At 42.9% G+C, this 18,014-nt stretch overlaps 1 protein-coding gene across 1 annotated transcript in view; it reads left to right on the top strand.

The window, feature by feature from the left end:
* Nucleotides 1-18,014, top strand: part of stk39 (serine/threonine kinase 39) — a 176,372-nt gene that overhangs the window by 28,839 nt on the left and 129,519 nt on the right. Inside the window, exons 2-8 of the mRNA XM_018097600.2 lie at nt 619-731; nt 7,004-7,112; nt 8,439-8,580; nt 12,717-12,772; nt 13,929-14,038; nt 14,270-14,371; nt 16,451-16,584. Of these exons, the coding sequence (XP_017953089.2) occupies nt 619-731; nt 7,004-7,112; nt 8,439-8,580; nt 12,717-12,772; nt 13,929-14,038; nt 14,270-14,371; nt 16,451-16,584 (766 nt within the window). The remainder of the gene's footprint in view (nt 1-618; nt 732-7,003; nt 7,113-8,438; nt 8,581-12,716; nt 12,773-13,928; nt 14,039-14,269; nt 14,372-16,450; nt 16,585-18,014) is intronic.

The raw sequence follows: 18,014 nt of genomic DNA on the forward strand, positions 1-18,014 counted from the left end.
GCTTGCCTGTTTTAGCCCATTTCGTTCTTCCCAATTCACAAGATGGTCCCACTTAAAATGCAGAGTTGGGGGGTGGCACTTACCATGACTGACCACTTGACTTCCGGTTACATGTTTCCTGGCGGTAATCACCAACTAGAAGCATTCGCAGTTGAAGCAAGAAACATTTTAGGAGTCATTTACTATTGACTGGGACTAGATTATAAGCTCTATGGGGCAGGGACCTCCTTCCTACTGTGTCTCATACCACATGGCACTTATTCCCTGTGCATTTATATATATTTATTGTATTTATTTATTATAACACTTGTCCTCCCTGTGTGTAATTTTGTATTTTGTAAGATTGTACAGTGCTGCGTACCCTTGTGGCGCTTTATAAATAAAGTTATACATACATGCATACATAAGAAGTGCAGAGTGCTAAGGGGCTGCACTAATTAATGTTCATTCAGCAATGGTCTGGCTCAAGTCTGCCTCTAGTGTCAGAATTGTATATCTACATCTCTACATGCCACCCACTCCCACTTGTGTCTCCAAATGGCACCATTGTGTAGAGAGTAAAAATGCGTTTTCCTACCAAAAATATCACTTTTTATTGCTTTTTGCTTCTACCTGCAGGCAGTGGTGCGACGGCTGTGGTTCAGGCAGCTCTATGCAAACCCAGACAAGAACGAGTCGCCATAAAGCGAATCAATTTAGAAAAATGCCAGACAAGTATGGATGAGCTGCTTGTAAGTAAGCATTTATTTTCATTTGCCGCTCTTTTTGTTTATGTTTTACTTTTAGTCGGGAAAGTGAACTAAAAGCTTTAAAATAAATCAATGAGCTTTTCTTTTAGTTTTACTGCTGTATCCAATTACCTGTTTGCATTTCTCTGTAATGATATTTTACCCACAATGCTTTGCCCCACCAAAGTGCCTAAGTGCAAGGAGCCTTTAATGAATGGCCCTGGTTTGCAACAGCACATGTGCTTAAAGGGAAACTCTGCCTTCCAGATCAGCAGGAGAACAGGGGGCGGGGCTTAGGGAACTGTTACAAACCATATTATTACATTAAAAATCATGAAAAGGCTGCATATTTTTAAATTGATGTATATTGCAAAGCTGCTTAAAATTATGTTTACTTTTCAAGAAGCTTAAGTTCTGTTTGGGTGGAGTTCGCCTTTAATAAATGAGCCCTTTTCGTGCTGAGCGCTATGCCATCTTATTCCAGCTTCTGAAGGTATCCCCTGTACTGATTGTAGAAGGGTTCAAATGCAGTACAGATATCTGAGAAAATGTTTTTTATTGTGCACGCAAACACCAAGGGCAGCCATTGGAGAAGAGAGAAGCTGGAAAAAGATGGAGGTACAGTGCTCGGCATGAAATATCCTTGGCCGGTGCATTTTTTGCAATAGAGGAGCACCAGCCTGGCAACCCCCCGTGACTTTAGATTTCCATGTCCTTTAACTGTGGATAGACTTGCACTTGTACAGAAACATTACAAACACATTTAGGGCAATGAAACAGGGGAGGCACTTTGATGGATATTGTGCCTTTCGTGGGCAGCAAACCTCCCAAAAATATCTCATACCCAAGGGGAATCACTGCTGGTAAAACTCCTTAATAACGGAATTCTGAGAAGTTGTAGAAGAAGGCATTTTCAGGCGATTATAAGATTGAAGTCTTTTAACCATTGGCAGCAGCTAGAAGGTATTTTCAGGTACCTTTGCCCCTTTGCTTTCATTATTCTCCCTGCAGTTTACTGAACAAAGCTAAATAACTACTACTACTAAATAACTATCACTACTGTTTGCTTTTGGCTGTTGGTAGGGCTGCCACCCGCCCAGGAAATAATCTACTAGGGCCGAGGCCCTAAACTTGTAATTCCCTAAATGTCTTCCCCTGCTGCACTTACTATTAACTGCTTCAACCCGCTGTCCCCAACATGCCTATTCCCCAACACACCCACTCCCTGCCCCCAAAACGCCCACTCCCTCCCCATAATGTCAGCACCACCCCTCCCTCTTCACAGGCCAATACACAGGGGGGGGAAAGGTGGCAACCCCTAGCTATTGGCCAGGTACAACTTTGCCCTTTGTTAGTAACTGAGTCTAATGCATATGACTAGAATAAAGTGTATTCCCTTGTACAACTAGAGAACGTGGCTGCACCTTTTTCAGATAATATAAATCATAACTATCACTACTGTTTGCTTTTGGCTGTTGGTAGGGCTGCCACCCGCCCAGGAAATAATCTACTAGGGCCGAGGCCCTAAACTTGTAATTCCCTAAATTTCTTCCCCTGCTGCACTTACTATTAACTGCTTCAACCCGCTGTCCCCAACATGCCTATTCCCCACCCCAACACACCCACTCCCTGCCCCCATAATGTCAGCACCACCCCTCCCTCTTCACAGGCCAATACACGGGGGGGGGAAAGGTGGCAACCCCTAGCTATTGGCCAGGTACAACTTTGCCCTTTGTTAGTAACTGAGTCTAATGCATATGACTAGAATAAAGTGTATTCCCTTGTACAACTAGAGAACGTGGCTGCACCTTTTTCAGATAATATAAATCATATTTGTATTTCAAGAGTATTCCTATTGCTTCCAAGTCCTGCATTATGTTCAAGTGTAAATAAGCCCTTTCTTGGCTCTACCTTAATTAATCTATAAGAACTACAGGTGGCACTGAAATGTGAAATGCCTTATGGCAAAGAAGACTAATCATTTATTATTGCCACAGCGGGCAAGTTTAGTCTTGATTGCAGGGATTATGGGTCATCAGCTTTTCTTTTCTGTTCAAGAAAACTCTTTTTTTTTTCTCAGAATCAGAAATTAAAATACAGGGCAGAAATAGAAAAGGATTAGTTGATGGAGAATTCCAGAAGTTCCCAATTAAACCTGAGTAAATCTTGTGTTTCTAAAGCTCTCAGAGTCAAAATATTTATTTAACAAATAATAAGGAGAGAGATTAGCTCCGCTGACTGCATTCTGTTTAACTAAGGGACAGGAAATTAAGTAACCGAGACATCTTTGGTTCAGATAAAGGGAGACAGCAAATTATATACGGGGTTTTTTCAAGTTGGGAAGGGGTCTCGGGCCAAACAGATTTTGAGGGACCGCTTAGTTTAAAAAGAACAGTCTATCCCAAAGGCCAGTTTTTGTTAAAGTCGACTGAAGGGCTGCAGGTTGGGTAACGCTGATATAAAGGGATAAAGGACAATAAAATTGCTATTTCCTGGGGAGGAGGTGCCATTTTGTTGAACACCTTCCAGTAAATATTGTTGCTAACCTTGGACCCCAGGCTTGAGCTCCTACCATTTAAAGGGGAACTCCACCCAAACACAAGTTAACCTTTTTGAAAAGTAAATATATTTTTCAGCACCTTTGCAATATACATCAGTTAAATAATATGCAGCCTTTTCATTGTTTTTTATGGTTTGGACAGTTACCTAAGCCCCGCCCCCTGTTCTCCTGGCTGACTACTTAGATACTGAAATGTAACTGTAGTCCACTGTCCTCAGCCAGCATCTTCCAAATCCCACAATTCCCTGCACACGTGATGCCAATAAGGAAAGGAACATCACAGTGCAATGCATTGTGGGTTACGTAGATCTTGCATGCTGTCTGTAAGCTGTGAAGAAGTTGTTACAATTTGTAACATTAATGTTACCAGAATTTCAAATGAGGCAGAAAGAGAAAAACTGTTTTGCAGCTGGATTTCACCATATAAAAATGCCCGATTTAGGTACAATTTATTAGTGGGTATATTTTCTGCTGTAAGTATAAGGAACCATAAACAAAAGTTGACATTGTGCCAAATTAAAAAAAAATCTTGTTACTCTTTTCTGAAAGCGTGGGTGCATTTTCCAAAACAAACATGTGTATGAGACACAGTGAGGACCTTCATTTGATTTCCTCTTTGAAGGACCACTAAAAACCTTGAAGAGGCTCCAAAATTAAACTTCATATGCAGAATCAAAAGCCATGGAGATTAAACTCTGTGGGAAGGCCTTTCAGTGTCAGCTTTATGTGCAGCTACTATAGGCACCATCTCTCCCTACTATACCTGCTATCCCACAGCCACAGTCCCTTCCCAGAGGCTATTATCCCACTGCTACTATAGGCACTATCTCTCCCTACTATACCTGCTATCCCACAGCCCCAGTCCCTTCCCAGAGGCTATTATCCCACTGCTACTATAGGCACCATCTCTCCCTACTATACCTGCTATCCCACAGCCACAGTCCCTTCCCAGAGGCTATTATCCCCCCACTGCTACTATAGGCACCATCTCTCCCTACTATACCTGCTATCCCACAGCCACAGTCCCATCCCAGAGGCTATTATCCCCCCACTGCTACTATAGGCACCATCTCTCCCTACTATACCTGCTATCCCACAGCCCCAGTCCCTTCCCAGAGGCTATTATCCCACTGCTACTATAGGCACCATCTCTCTCTACTATACCTGCTAGAGAGAGTGCAGAGACGTGCAACTAAACTGGTAAAGGGGATGGAAGATTTAAGCTATGAGGTTAGACTGTCGAGGTTGGGGTTGTTTTCTCTGGAAAAGAGGCGCTTGCGAGGGGACATGATTACTCTGTACAAGTACATTAGAGGGGATTATAGGCAGTTGGGGGATGTTCTTTTTTCCCATAAAAACAATCAGCGCACCAGAGGTCACCCCTATAGATTAGAGGAACAGAGCTTCCATTTGAAGCAGCGTAGGTGGTTTTTCACGGTGAGGGCAGTGAGGTTGTGGAATGCCCTTCCTAGTGATGTGGTAATGGCAGACTCTGTTAATGCCTTTAAGAGGGGCCTGGATGAGTTTTTGAACAAGCAGAATATCCAAGGCTATTGTGATACTAATATCTACAGTTAGTATTACTGGTTGTATATATATAGTTTATGTATGTGAGTGTATAGATTGGTTAGTATAGGTTGTGTGCTGGGTTTACTCGGATGGGTTGAACTTGATGGACAATGGTCTTTTTTCAACCCTATGTAACTATGTAACTATGTAACTATATCCCACAGCCCCAGTCCCTTCCCAGAGGCTATTATCCCACTGCTACTATAGGCACCATCTCTCTCTACTATACCTGCTATCCCACAGCCACAGTCCCTTCCCAGAGGCTATTATCCCACTGCTACTATAGGCACCATCTCTCTCTACTATACCTGCTATCCCACAGACACAGTCCCTTCCCAGAGGCTATTATCCCACTGCTACTATAGGCACCATCTCTCTCTACTATACCTGCTATCCCACAGACACAGTCCCTTCCCAGAGGCTATTATCCCACTGCTACTATAGGCACCATCTCTCCCTACTATACCTGCTATCCCACAGCCCCAGTCCCTTCCCAGAGGCTATTATCCCACTGCTACTATAGGCACCATCTCTCTCTACTATACCTGCTATCCCACAGCCACAGTCCCTTCCCAGAGGCTATTATCCCACTGCTACTATAGGCACCATCTCTCTCTACTATACCTGCTATCCCACAGCCCCAGTCCCTTCCCAGAGGCTATTATCCCACTGCTACTATAGGCACCATCTCTCCCTACTATACCTGCTATCCCACAGCCTCAGTCCCTTCCCAGAGGCTATTATCCCACTACTACTATAGGCACCATCTCTCCCTACTATACCTGCTATCCCACAGCCTCAGTCCCTTCCCAGAGGCTATTGTCCCACTGCTACTATAGGCACCATCTCTCCCTACTATACCTGCTATCCCACAGCCACAGTCCCTTCCCAGAGGCTTTTATTTCCACTGCTACTATAGGCACCATCTCTCCCTACTATACCTGGTATCCCACAGCCCCAGTCCCTTCCCAGAGGCTATTATCCCACTGCTACTATAGGCACCATCTCTCCCTACTATACCTGCTATCCCATAGTCACACTCCCTTCCCAGAGGCTATTATCCCCCCACTGCTACTATAGGCACCATCTCTCCCTACTATACCTGCTATCCCACAGCCACAGTCCCTTCCCAGAGGCTACTATCCCCCCACTGCTACTATAGGCACCATCTCTCTCTACTATACCTGCTATCCCACAGCCCCATTCCCTTCCCAGAGGCTATTATCTCCCCACTGCTACTATAGGCACCCTCTCTCCCTACTATACCTGCTATCCCACAGCCACAGTCCCTTCCCAGAGGCTTTTATCCCCACTGCTACTATAGGCACCATCTCTCCCTACTATACCTGCTATCCCACAGACACAGTCCCTTCCCAGAGGCTATTATCCCACTGCTACTATAGGCACCATCTCTCCCTACTATACCTGCTATCCCACAGCCACAGTCCCTTCCCAGAGGCTTTTATTTCCACTGCTACTATAGGCACCATCTCTCCCTACTATACCTGGTATCCCACAGCCCCAGTCCCTTCCCAGAGGCTATTATCCCACTGCTACTATAGGCACCATCTCTCCCTACTATACCTGCTATCCCATAGTCACACTCCCTTCCCAGAGGCTATTATCCCCCCACTGCTACTATAGGCACCATCTCTTCCTACTATACCTGCTATCCCACAGCCACAGTCCCTTTCCAGATGCTATTATCCCCCCACTGCTACTATAGGCACCATCTCTCCCTACTATACCTGCTATCCCACAGCCCCAGTCCCTTCCCAGAGGCTATTATCCCCCCACTGCTACTATAGGCACCATCTCTCCCTACTATACCTGCTATCCCACAGCCACAGTCCCTTCCCAGAGGCTATTATCCCCCCCACTGCTACTATAGGCACCATCTCTCCCTACTATACCTGCTATCCCACAGCCACAGTCCCTTCCCAGAGGCTATTATCCCACTGCTACTATAGGCACCATCTCTCCCTACTATACCTGCTATCCCACAGCCACAGTCCCTTCCCAGAGGCTATTATCCCCTGTGACTGTATATTTAATTCTGTTTTAACTGCTGTTTTTAACCTGATACTTTTGGTTTTAATGTGATTAATTTCATTGTTGACTTCACTATTCCATGTATTTGTTTCAGAAAGAAATCCAAGCCATGAGTCAGTGCAGCCACCCTAATATTGTGACATATTATACTTCGTTTGTGGTGAAGGAAGAGCTTTGGCTTGTCATGAAATTATTAAGTGGAGGTAACTCAACCACATTTTTTTAGTTGCTGCTTCCCCTTTCCAATCTGCATGTAGTGCATTAATATTAGGCTGCATATAAATGCATGGAAATATGCATGTGTGGGTGGGCACAGAAATGCTTGTATTTCTTACAAATGAGTAAGGGAAGTAAAATATTTGTGATTTATTGGTTCACTAAGAACAGTCTTTCTTTAATCTGGTTACTTTATTTCTACAGAAAGTGTCATTTCGGCATTTGCAAAATGCCCTTATAGCAAGTGATTAGTAGTAGTTTCCTTTTCTGGGAAACAGGAAGATTGTATTGTAAATATACTACTGTAAGAACCTTCATATTTCATGATAATATTTCATATTACAGAAGGGAATACGGGTGGCCAGGGCTGGCTTAGAAAAGATTGGATGCCCAACTGGCCACACACAGGTTCTGATTTGTTAACTCAGCATATATTACGTACAGCTAATGACTATAAAGGGTTGTAAACCCAGACATGATGCCTTCCTACTGCACCCCCCTAGTTTTGCTATAGAAGTTGACAAAAAAGATGCAAGAAAATTCACCAATGAGAATTCTACTCAAAATGACCAGTGAGAATGCTGATTCCCAGCATTCTTACATATAGAGATAATCATGTCATTAATTTTTCTTCATTATATGACACAGAAATGAGACATGGGGATAAAGGACAGATTTCCAGTCACAGGAAACTGTGCTTAATGCTCCCAACTCCAATGGCTGGAACAGAGAACAGGGAGGTAAATCAGCTGGGATTCTCATCGGAGGGGTTTTCCTTTTGGAAGTAGTCGCTGGCTGTGGAGATTTGGGGAAAAGTTTTAGAAAAGTTTTATCGTGGAATGTTTTTGGCAATTTCTATAGCAAAAGTAAGGGAGGCAGCCTAATGGCTGGGTTTACAATCCCTCTAAAGCTACAGTACACAATGACATTCTTGAGACTTTTATGCTTTCCATTTTGTAAAACCAGTTTGTGGAAGGTTTTTTCTTGTTTTAGCTCAGCATTTTCTTCCCCATGCCCCAAAGTAAGTTCCATACAGAATTGGTATGCAGAGATGGGAGTGTAAGAACTTGAGTGGCCTTCACACAGCCCTGACCTAAATGCCATGAAACACCCACGGGATAAATGTCAATGCCAATTATGAACCAGGCCTGAACTTAATCATCTGTGTCCAACTCCCTATTGCTTATATGGCAAAATAAAAGCAAATCTTAGCAACAATGTTCCAAAATCAAATTTATATTAAGTTACAAAGGTTTGTTTTTTTTATTATTTAGAGACAGCTGTGGAAAGGCTAACTCTTTGTCTATATACAGGTTCCATGTTGGATATTATAAAGCATGTAGTAGGCAGGGGAGAACATAAGAATGGGGTGCTGGAAGAGTCAATCATTGCAACGATTCTTAAAGAAGTTTTGGAAGGTCTTGATTATCTGCACCGGAATGGACAGATTCACAGGTGGGACACTATGCACTTACCTTATATGGGTTAAAATCATAACAGCTTTTTCACATTTCTCAGCTGAGGGCACATACATATTGGCTAACTTTTTCGGTTAGCAAAGTGCAGTTTCGAGCACAATTAATATGTTTTTTTTCCCACCATGCAATGTCGTGTTTGGTGTGTGAGTGCAGTGTCAGACTGGGGTGTCCAGGGCCCCCCACCCCCAGTTGCAAGCTCCTGCTCCTTCAACGCCAACCACCCCCCCGACACACCGAATACCACTCTTCCTGCTTGCGGTGCAGTTGGGGAAGGGAGCAGGCTTGGTCAGCGGAGGCCTTGGGACCCAGAAGGCCTGGGACCACTTAGTTTTTTCCCAATGTCCTGCCAGCCAAGTCCAACTCTGTGTGACTGATGTGCACCATTGGCACAAATGAACTGTGCTGATAGATGCATGGAGAACCTCCTAGTGTGGATTTGGCGCTAGTTCCAGGATTCTCTGTGCCAGTAGGTGCCTTTAATAAGGTAACTTTAATAAAAGTGGTTTTACACATAACTGTACTGCAAAGCATGAGGTCTGCAACTGCACTTGTAAACATACATGAGCCCTATGGCATTTGGTTGCAAATCTGCTGGAAAAGTGGGTTATGCTGCTGGGGGGGCACCTTTGGCATATTGTAAATAGCCCAATATATTTTGCACACTGACCTCCGTATGTGTTATTTTTTCCCACTTCGTATTTCCCTGTTCAGCAGGTTTGTAAAGGTGCTGGCTCCAGGTCCATCATGGCATCCTGTTGGCACAGTCCCAGTGGCAGGAATCAGGGTGTCAGATGCTCTCCTCATGTTCTGTGCTGCTCCAAATTCTGCTGCCAGATCCTCCTGTCTCCAGTCAAGGAGAAAGGAAAATAAACACAGACTAGGAAATAAAGGGCAATTTAGTAATAGGCAGAAAATAAACAATGCATTATTGGGAGACTGTGACTGCGAGGCAGGCTGGTTCTAGATGAGACCTGTGTAACGTTTGCAACCCTGCAATAGACAAAAGCTATGCGCTGGTTTGGAGACTTCATGTCCCTGCCAGTTATACTATAATTCCTGGAAATGTTAGGATCCCTGGATTTCTCTAAAACGACATTGTTAAGGTTTAGAAGCAAGAACGTGGGTTTGGGAATAGATGCAAAAAATGACATTAAGTATTTGTAGCATAATATATGTACTTCCCTGTATGATTGGCTTAAAATCCACCCCAATAGCAGACAATTTGTCTTACCCCAACACAAGAAAACAATCTATCCACATTATAATTTAGCATGCTTTCCCAACCTATGCAATCTGATGCTCAATTTCTACCAACTGGTTGTACCCAGACAACATTTTCCAACTAGATGGTGCCAGAATATTTTTGCCATATGACTTTTTGTGATTTTTCTCATGGCATACTGTCCTACATTAGAACCAGGGCTGTATTAGCAGGCCCTGGGCCCTAGGGCCTTCCCTCTGCCAGAATAGTTTGTTTGGAAAGCTTATACTGTGCATGTACTGACTGGAATACCATCGGTATTACAAATCTACTAGCAATGTACTTGCGGGTAAATTTGTAATGCCCTTAAAATCCTTCCTCCACTCCCATTACCAACCATGGGCCACCCTCTGCTCCACCTATAACCCTTCCCATTTCCCCGTCCCCTTTCCTTGCCCTATCCACCTTTCCCCGCCAAGCCTGCCCATTTCCCTGCCACTTATGTAATAGCCCTGCTCCAAAGTAGCGCCTTTACAAACCCCCAACCCAAAGGCCAGTATTATTGACACATAAAGGTGGCAACCCTGTTGGGAAGGAATTGAAAGCTAGGCGCTGCCTTACAGCGCTGCGGAATATGTTGGTGCTTTATAAATGAATGTTAATAATAATGTTAATAATGTGGCGGAAGTGCTACGGGGGTCTTTGGGTACCCTTTGCTTCCAATGCTTTCCTGCATGTGCAGTATAGACTTTACACTGGGATTTTATTTTTAAATACTTGTTTATCCATATAGGCACCCAAAGGCTGACCCCCTAAAACTGCCACCCTAGGCATGGGGTCTTAAGTGCCTATATAGGTAAATACAGCCCTGATTAGAACTATTAACATAATTGTCAAAACCTTAGCAAGACTGCTCCTTCGGGCAGGGCCCTCGTTACCTTTGAATTGGTTGCTTTGTAAAAAAGAAAATATACACACCTATTTATTGTACAACGCTGCATTGGAAGCAAAGGGTACCCCCAGACCCCCGCAGCACTTCTGCCACATTGAGAGGCAAGCGCCTTATAAATAAATGAACAGCAGCTGCGAGGTTGAACAAATCAAAGCAGGTCGAGGAATACCCAGTCACACAGGGGTTAATGGCGCTGATATGGTTTCAGAACTAAAAGGGACCACTAACTTGCTGCTACAGTGTTTTTATACTGAGTTATGTCTAATGGAAAAGCTTAGGGGACAATTTATTAAATGTTGGTAAGCTTTACTGAGCAGTAACCATCGTTATATTATAATAATGCCGCTTTTAAGTAATGGACTCTCTTTGAGGCCCTATAGCTGATGACATAGGGGCAACCTTTTAATACCCTTCTCTCATCAGCCACTGGGACCCCTCCTTATACTTTGCTTTCCCACGTGTGCAGCTCAATAGAGCATCTGTTCTGCTCTCACTGATCAGAACCTGCAGTTATTCTTCCCCCCTCACTGAGTTTTAGTGAAATATGTAATGAGTTTTTAAGGCTTTTTCTGAGCATTACATGAATACAGTCTCTTTTAAACTGTAGCAAACACAAAATAATGTTAATTGCTGTAAAAAAAAAAAAAACTGGACAGTGCTTCAGTGTGTGCTGGAATAATGAGACAGCCTGAGGCTGAATTAGATTGGGACTGGGCCAGGGGGACACCAGGTTAAAAACCTGTCGGGCCCACTGAACCAGACCCAATCTCCACTGCTCCCCACTACCGTTGCTCCCTGCTGCCCTCCCTACCCCGATCTTTGGGAAGTTTAAGCTATACATGTGTGGGGAAGGGCTGGCAGCGGGTGAGCGGGCAGGTTGGGTGAGTGGGTGCTCGGGGGAACCCAAGGGGGTGTGTGCCTCTCACTCCCCAGTCCAACTGTGGGCTGAATCCTATATGAATTGCTTTTTAGGAAAAGGCAGAAGTTCAGCACCCTGGACAGCACTTTGCTTTTTGAAGGGGGTAATAAACCTTAGACAGAAATGTTTCCCCACCCAAATGTTACTGGAATCAACCCCCAGAATAATGATGAAGACTTTACCTTTCAGACTACTTTAAAGGGGAAATAAACCCTGCTGTGCTGCACTGCTCAACCAAACTTTACTCAGGTGTTGCTGGACTACAAATCCCAGAGTAATGTAACATAATGAAGGTTAAGGCATGCTGGGAAATGTAGTCCAGGAACATTATTGCACAATTAAACGTTTCCAAAACTTTTCCCCAAATCTCCACAGCCAGTGGCTGCTTTAAAATGCAACAGCCAAGGGGGTCACTGACCCAACAGCCAAGATGCTATTGCTCTTTGAGGCTAATGATTCATTGTTATTGTTACTTTGTATTATCTATCTTTCTGTTCAGACACACTCCTATTTATATTCCAGTCTCTCATTCAAACCACTTCTTGGTTGCTAGGGTAAGTTGGACCCTAGCAACCATATAGCTGCTAAAATTTCAAACTGGAAAGCTGCTGAATTAAAAGCTAAATCCAAAGACCACACATAATAAATGAAAACAAAACATTGAATTTCAGAATGGCACTTTCTGTCTACAACATAGTACAAGTTAATTATAATAATAATAATAATAGTTAATATAGGTGAACAACCCCTTTAATTTGCTACTTGCTGTGTCCAGTTGGCCAAAATGAGCATTATAATAATGGAAAAACTGCTAATATCTTGAAAACTAGAAAAGAAAATAATGAATGTAAATTAAAGAAGCTCCTAGAAGGGTGATCTGAGCAATTTTACATCAATTTGTTTTTAGGGTTTACATTCCCTTTAAAATAAAACATTTAAAAAATCATCAACTCAGGGTCGAAGTGGGGTGTGTGGGGCCCAGTTTAGAAACTGGGCAAGACCTTGCTTTAGATCTAACTGCATTTACCTTTTGTATTGCAGGGACTTAAAAGCTGGCAATATCCTCTTAGGAGAAGATGGGTCTGTGCAGATAGCAGGTAACTTCACTCAAAGCTTTTCCTATTGTCTTCATGTTATTTTGTTCAATGATTGGAGCCGGAGGGGTTAAAGGGAAACGAGAGCGACTGTCTCATAAATAACGTGCATGGACTCTGAGAAAGGTCCAAATGTTCCCTTAAATATTGATTCAATTATTAGATGTATTTTTAATGCGCACTATTCCATTAAAATAAGGACACTGCCTTTTTTTGCTTGTTTTATTTTATACCTTTTGGTAAAAAAACTTTAACCCTTCAGTGGCTTAAATTGTGTTTTTCCTTTTGAACATTTTTGTCTAAAATAAATGGCAGTGCTGACAATGCAGACCTGTCAACTCCTCTGTATTTGCAGACATGTTAGCGCACCCGCATTGCTTGGGAATCACCTTAATTTAACCCTCTCTCATCCAGTCAGCTGCAGTACTCACACCACTGGCAATGAAATGCATTGCGGTGTCACCTGAATTCTTGGGCCGAATAAGGGTGGGGCTGGTTGTATAGAGATTATGCCCAAGACACACCCACATCATAAGGGATTATACCCTGCCAGGGCTCAGCAGAGTTATGTTGTCTGCCAGGAACGGGGTATGGCATAAGTGCAAGGCTTGGTCTAGAGCAGGGCTGCCCAGCTGGAGGCCCGTGGGCCGGATGTTGCCCTCCAGAAGATTTTTATGGCCCCCAGTCTGCTTAAAGCTCAATAGCCTGCACTGTATGATTAATTTAATCCGGCCCCCTAACATGCTGTATAAGAAATGATTGGCCCACTATGTAGAATAAGTTGAATAGCACTGACGTAACAGAAAGGGGCACGGCAGGCTCTGATCACAAAAGCTTACAATCTAAAGGGTCTCTCTGTCTCTCAGCTTTATATACTATTGCACACATACCCACTACAACACACAAACCTCTTGCACTTGCAGTCTTAGGGGGTAATGTAATAAATGGCACTAAATTATCCCATGAGCAGTAACCAATAGCAACCAATAAGCAGGTAGCATTTACAAACATTTCATTGGTTTCTATGGGTTACTGCTCCGGGGAAACTTAGTGCCTTTCATTACATGTGGGGATTAGTCTGTCAAAAGCCTAAACCTGACAAATCTTCACTCTTTATTTAAAAAGGAAAAAAAATATCTTTTTTGACTTTTTTTTTCAGATTTTGGAGTGAGTTCCTTTTTAGCAACAGGTGGTGACGTCACCAGGAATAAAGTAAGGAAAACATTTGTGGGGACTCCATGCTGGATGGCACCCGAAGTGATGGAGCAGGTAATATAGATATTAGATATAGATATTTACTTGTGATGGCATTTCCTCATGCCTGGGACCTGTGGTTAGGCACACATGAGAGCGTATGCTTGTTATTATTATTATTATTATTATCCATGTGTGACATAAGCATATAGCAACACTGTAGAAAGCAGTAGATGTGTTTCCCCCCTTTTCCTGTTAATTCAAAGATCTTCGCCAGCCAGTAACCTTTGGGTTTCTTGTCTATAGGTGAGAGGCTATGACTTTAAGGCTGATATGTGGAGTTTTGGAATAACTGCCATTGAATTAGCAACCGGTGCTGCTCCTTATCACAAGTATCCTCCAATGAAGGTAAGAGGGTTTAGAAATCTAGGTGCAGCCAATGCCTGGACCCAAGTGTTCTTTGAACAGGCTCTTGCACTTGTGTCCAGGGTCAAAGTAAATGACCCCATATTGCCTTTGATCTTGTGAAAACCTGCCGCCTTCCATTGCCTTTATTGGGAAATGGGATAGGCCAGTTCAGTATTACAGATTATTGCAGTGGACCTGGACTAGCGGGATATTGATTTCATGGATCACTGTTCCTAAGACCAGTAGGGAAAAGGCAGAGGTGGGAGGGCAGGGTGGAATTGCATTGAAGACTGTTCAAAAACTTCCCAGTTTCTACTCTAGTAAAATGTATGTTACATGGTGCCCTCTGGTGGACAAATGAGTAACTTTGACTTAAATCATCTTTCAACCATAGAAGTGCAGTTGTTTTTAGTTGGCCATACATGCCAAGATTTTCTCATTTGGTAACGTCACTGAACAAGCTAATCTTTCCCCCGACATGGGATATGGGTAGGGGATATTGTGATAATGTGATCACATTACAATGAAGGGGATGTGAAAAGTCGGAGCGAGGACCGCATAAATGAGCCAATGCAGTCCTTATATCCAACAAAAAAATCAAGGGTGTTTGATCAATATCTGGCCGATTTTTGGGCAGATATTTGTCGGGAAGGCCTTCGAAGGGCCCCATATATGGGCAGGTCAGCTGCTGAAGGTCAGACCCAAATTGGCAGCTTAAATCTGCCCGTGTATGGCCACCTTTACTCAGCTAGAAAAGGCATACAACACATGGATCATTATCTGATCCCTTAACTAGGTTTGCCACCCTGCTGGTATTTGAATAGCCTAGCTGGTAAATGGTGGTAAATTTGTAATCCCCTGTGCATCTCTACCCTCCCTGACCCGTTCCACTGACTGCCCAACCAAACTTTAAAACCTTCAGTTGCTGCCTGCAACCTACAGCTCCCGCACCCTCCCATACCCTTCCCATTATCTCCCCTGTGATATCACTGCCCCACCCCCTGTGACATTACCGCCCTCACTCCTTCCTGCAGACCGGTATTAGTCAGGAAAGTAACCATTTACTCTTTCTATTACACAACACTGTGGGCAGATTTATCAAAAGGTAAGATTAGAGCGTAGCAGAGAAAAAAAAACACCAACTTTCTAATCATGTCTATGGGGTTTTTAGGAGAATATTTATCAAATGGTGAACTTTTTAAAGGGGGTGTAAACCCTACCATAACGCTGTCCCACTGCGCCCCCTAGTTTTGCTATAGAAGTTACTGAGAAAGGTAATTATAGATGCATTAAAATTCACCAATGAAAATTCTACTGATTAAAAACTTCATTATAAATGCAAAATAATTGACCAATGAGAATGTGGATTCCCAGCACTGTGTCAGGCATCTTGCTGTTATCTTACATATAGAGATAATTATGTGATTTTTTTCCCTTCATTATATGACACAGGAATCAGACATGGGGATAAAGGACAGACTTGTTCAGTGCTGGGAAACTGTGCTTTATGCTCCCAACTCCAATTGCTGGAACAGAGAACATGGAGCCAGATTTACACAGATCAGCTGGGATTCTCATTGGAGGATTTTTTGGTATTTTAAAGTAGTCGCTGGCCCTGGAGATTTGGGGGGAAAGTTTTGGAAAAGTTTTTTTTGTGCAATATTGCTTTAAGAATACAACCCTGATGTTGCTTGACTACAGCTCCGAGCATGCCTCACCCTTCATTATATGTTACATTATTCCAGTCCCGCAACAGCCAAGTAAAGTTTGATTGAGCAGTGCAGCACAGCAGGGTTTAATACCCCTTTAAAAACCCATGGGAATGAATAGAAAGTGAGCAATTTGATAAATCTGCACCTTTCTGTAGGCTCTGTTTGAATTGAATATTATGAATGTACTTTTAATAGTTAATTCAAACATAACTATATATTATATATTTTTCTTCTGCTACTTGGGGGCTGGGGGGATGTGTCTGGAACCCAGACAATGTTTTACTTACTATTTTCTCTTAAAGTTATGATTGCACTTGTATGGATCATGACCATCTACATAGTTTCCTGAGTGTGTTTATTTCTCTAGGTCTTAATGTTGACCCTGCAGAACGACCCTCCCACCCTAGAGACAGGAGTGGAAGACAAAGAGATGATGAGGAAGTATGGGAAATCGTTTAGAAAGCTCATTTCGTTGTGTCTCCAAAAAGATCCATCAAAGAGGTAAGTGATGCCAGTTCCCTGCCAGCAAATTGTCCTTCTGTCACTAACAATGTTGCCCTGCATGAAAATAGCTGAGAACACTGCCTGCATTCAGGTATTGGGTGACACTAAAACGTAATACTTCTTTATAACCGTGGGTGGGGGGCGTATTTATCATAAGGAATCTGTAGAACAGGAGAACCACGAGGATATACATTACAGAGAAGCTTCCTTTCAGCCCACGTGGCTTCCACTTTATACTTAGCCATACACAGGAAAAGGGAAAATCGCCTGATTGCTCAGGAGAGCGTATTATACATATTATTTACATTCATTTGATTTTCTTCCCCTTAACCATATTCCAAGCTATTTTACCATAAATTAATGGTCTATTTCTTAAATTAAATGCCCGCACTAACTGGTTTGTCAGTGGGCACCGGTTTCAAGAATAACTGGTTTTTATTTCAGTAATAGCACCTATATTTCCTAAGGAGCTCATATATTTATTCCCTGTGGCTCTGTACATGGAACGGCTAGAATTCAGAGCACCGTAAGGGCCGTGGTAGACGGGGAGATTAGTCGCCAGTGACAAATCTCCCTTGTTGTGGGCGACTAATCTCCCCGATATGCCATCCCAAGGCAACTTCTGTGCCATCCCACCGGCGATTTACATTCAAGCTGTTGGGATGGCATATTGGGGAGATTAGTCGCCCGCAATAAGGAAGATTTGTCGCGGGCCACTAATCTCCCCGTCTACCACGGCCCTAAAGGAGTTGATCTTCAATTTTTTTGAAATTGTAGAATTTGTGGTTGTGTTATTGCTTACTCGCCCCACTGCACAGGGCTGTGTATACAAGTAGAGCCATTTCAGTAAAGATATCTCTCATAGAATGCTGCACCTCTCTTTAGAACAAAAAATGAATATAAAAGTGCTCGGAGTGATCTTCTGGCCACTTTTGCAGTTTGCATTTTTTTTTCTAGTTTTTAAGCTATCTGTATGACTATGAGAGTTTTGATTCATTCAGGTCATGGTATATCTAGTACAGGAATGGGATCCCTTATCTGGAAACCCATTATCCAGACGTTACGAATTACGGAAAGGCCATCTCCCATAGACTCCATTATAAGCAAATAATTCCAATTTTTAAAAATGATTTCCATTTTCTCTGTAATTATAAAACAGTACCTTGTACTTATATATAATCAATCCCTATTGGTGGCAAAACAGTCCTATTGGGTTTATTCAATATTTAAATGATTTTTAGTAGACTTAAGTTATGGAGATCCAAATTATGGAAATATCCCTTATGCGGAAAACCCCAGGTCCCGAGCATTCTGTATAACAGGTCCCATACCTGTATAAGTAAATCTAGAGCAGCAAGTAACACCTGTCTCTATGAGTTGCATGACACCTTGGTAATCCTATCACAGTAACCTCACAGCATTCACAG

Source organism: Xenopus tropicalis, chromosome 9 (assembly GCF_000004195.4).
Source record: "Xenopus tropicalis strain Nigerian chromosome 9, UCB_Xtro_10.0, whole genome shotgun sequence".
Lineage (NCBI taxonomy): Eukaryota > Metazoa > Chordata > Amphibia > Anura > Pipidae > Xenopus > Xenopus tropicalis.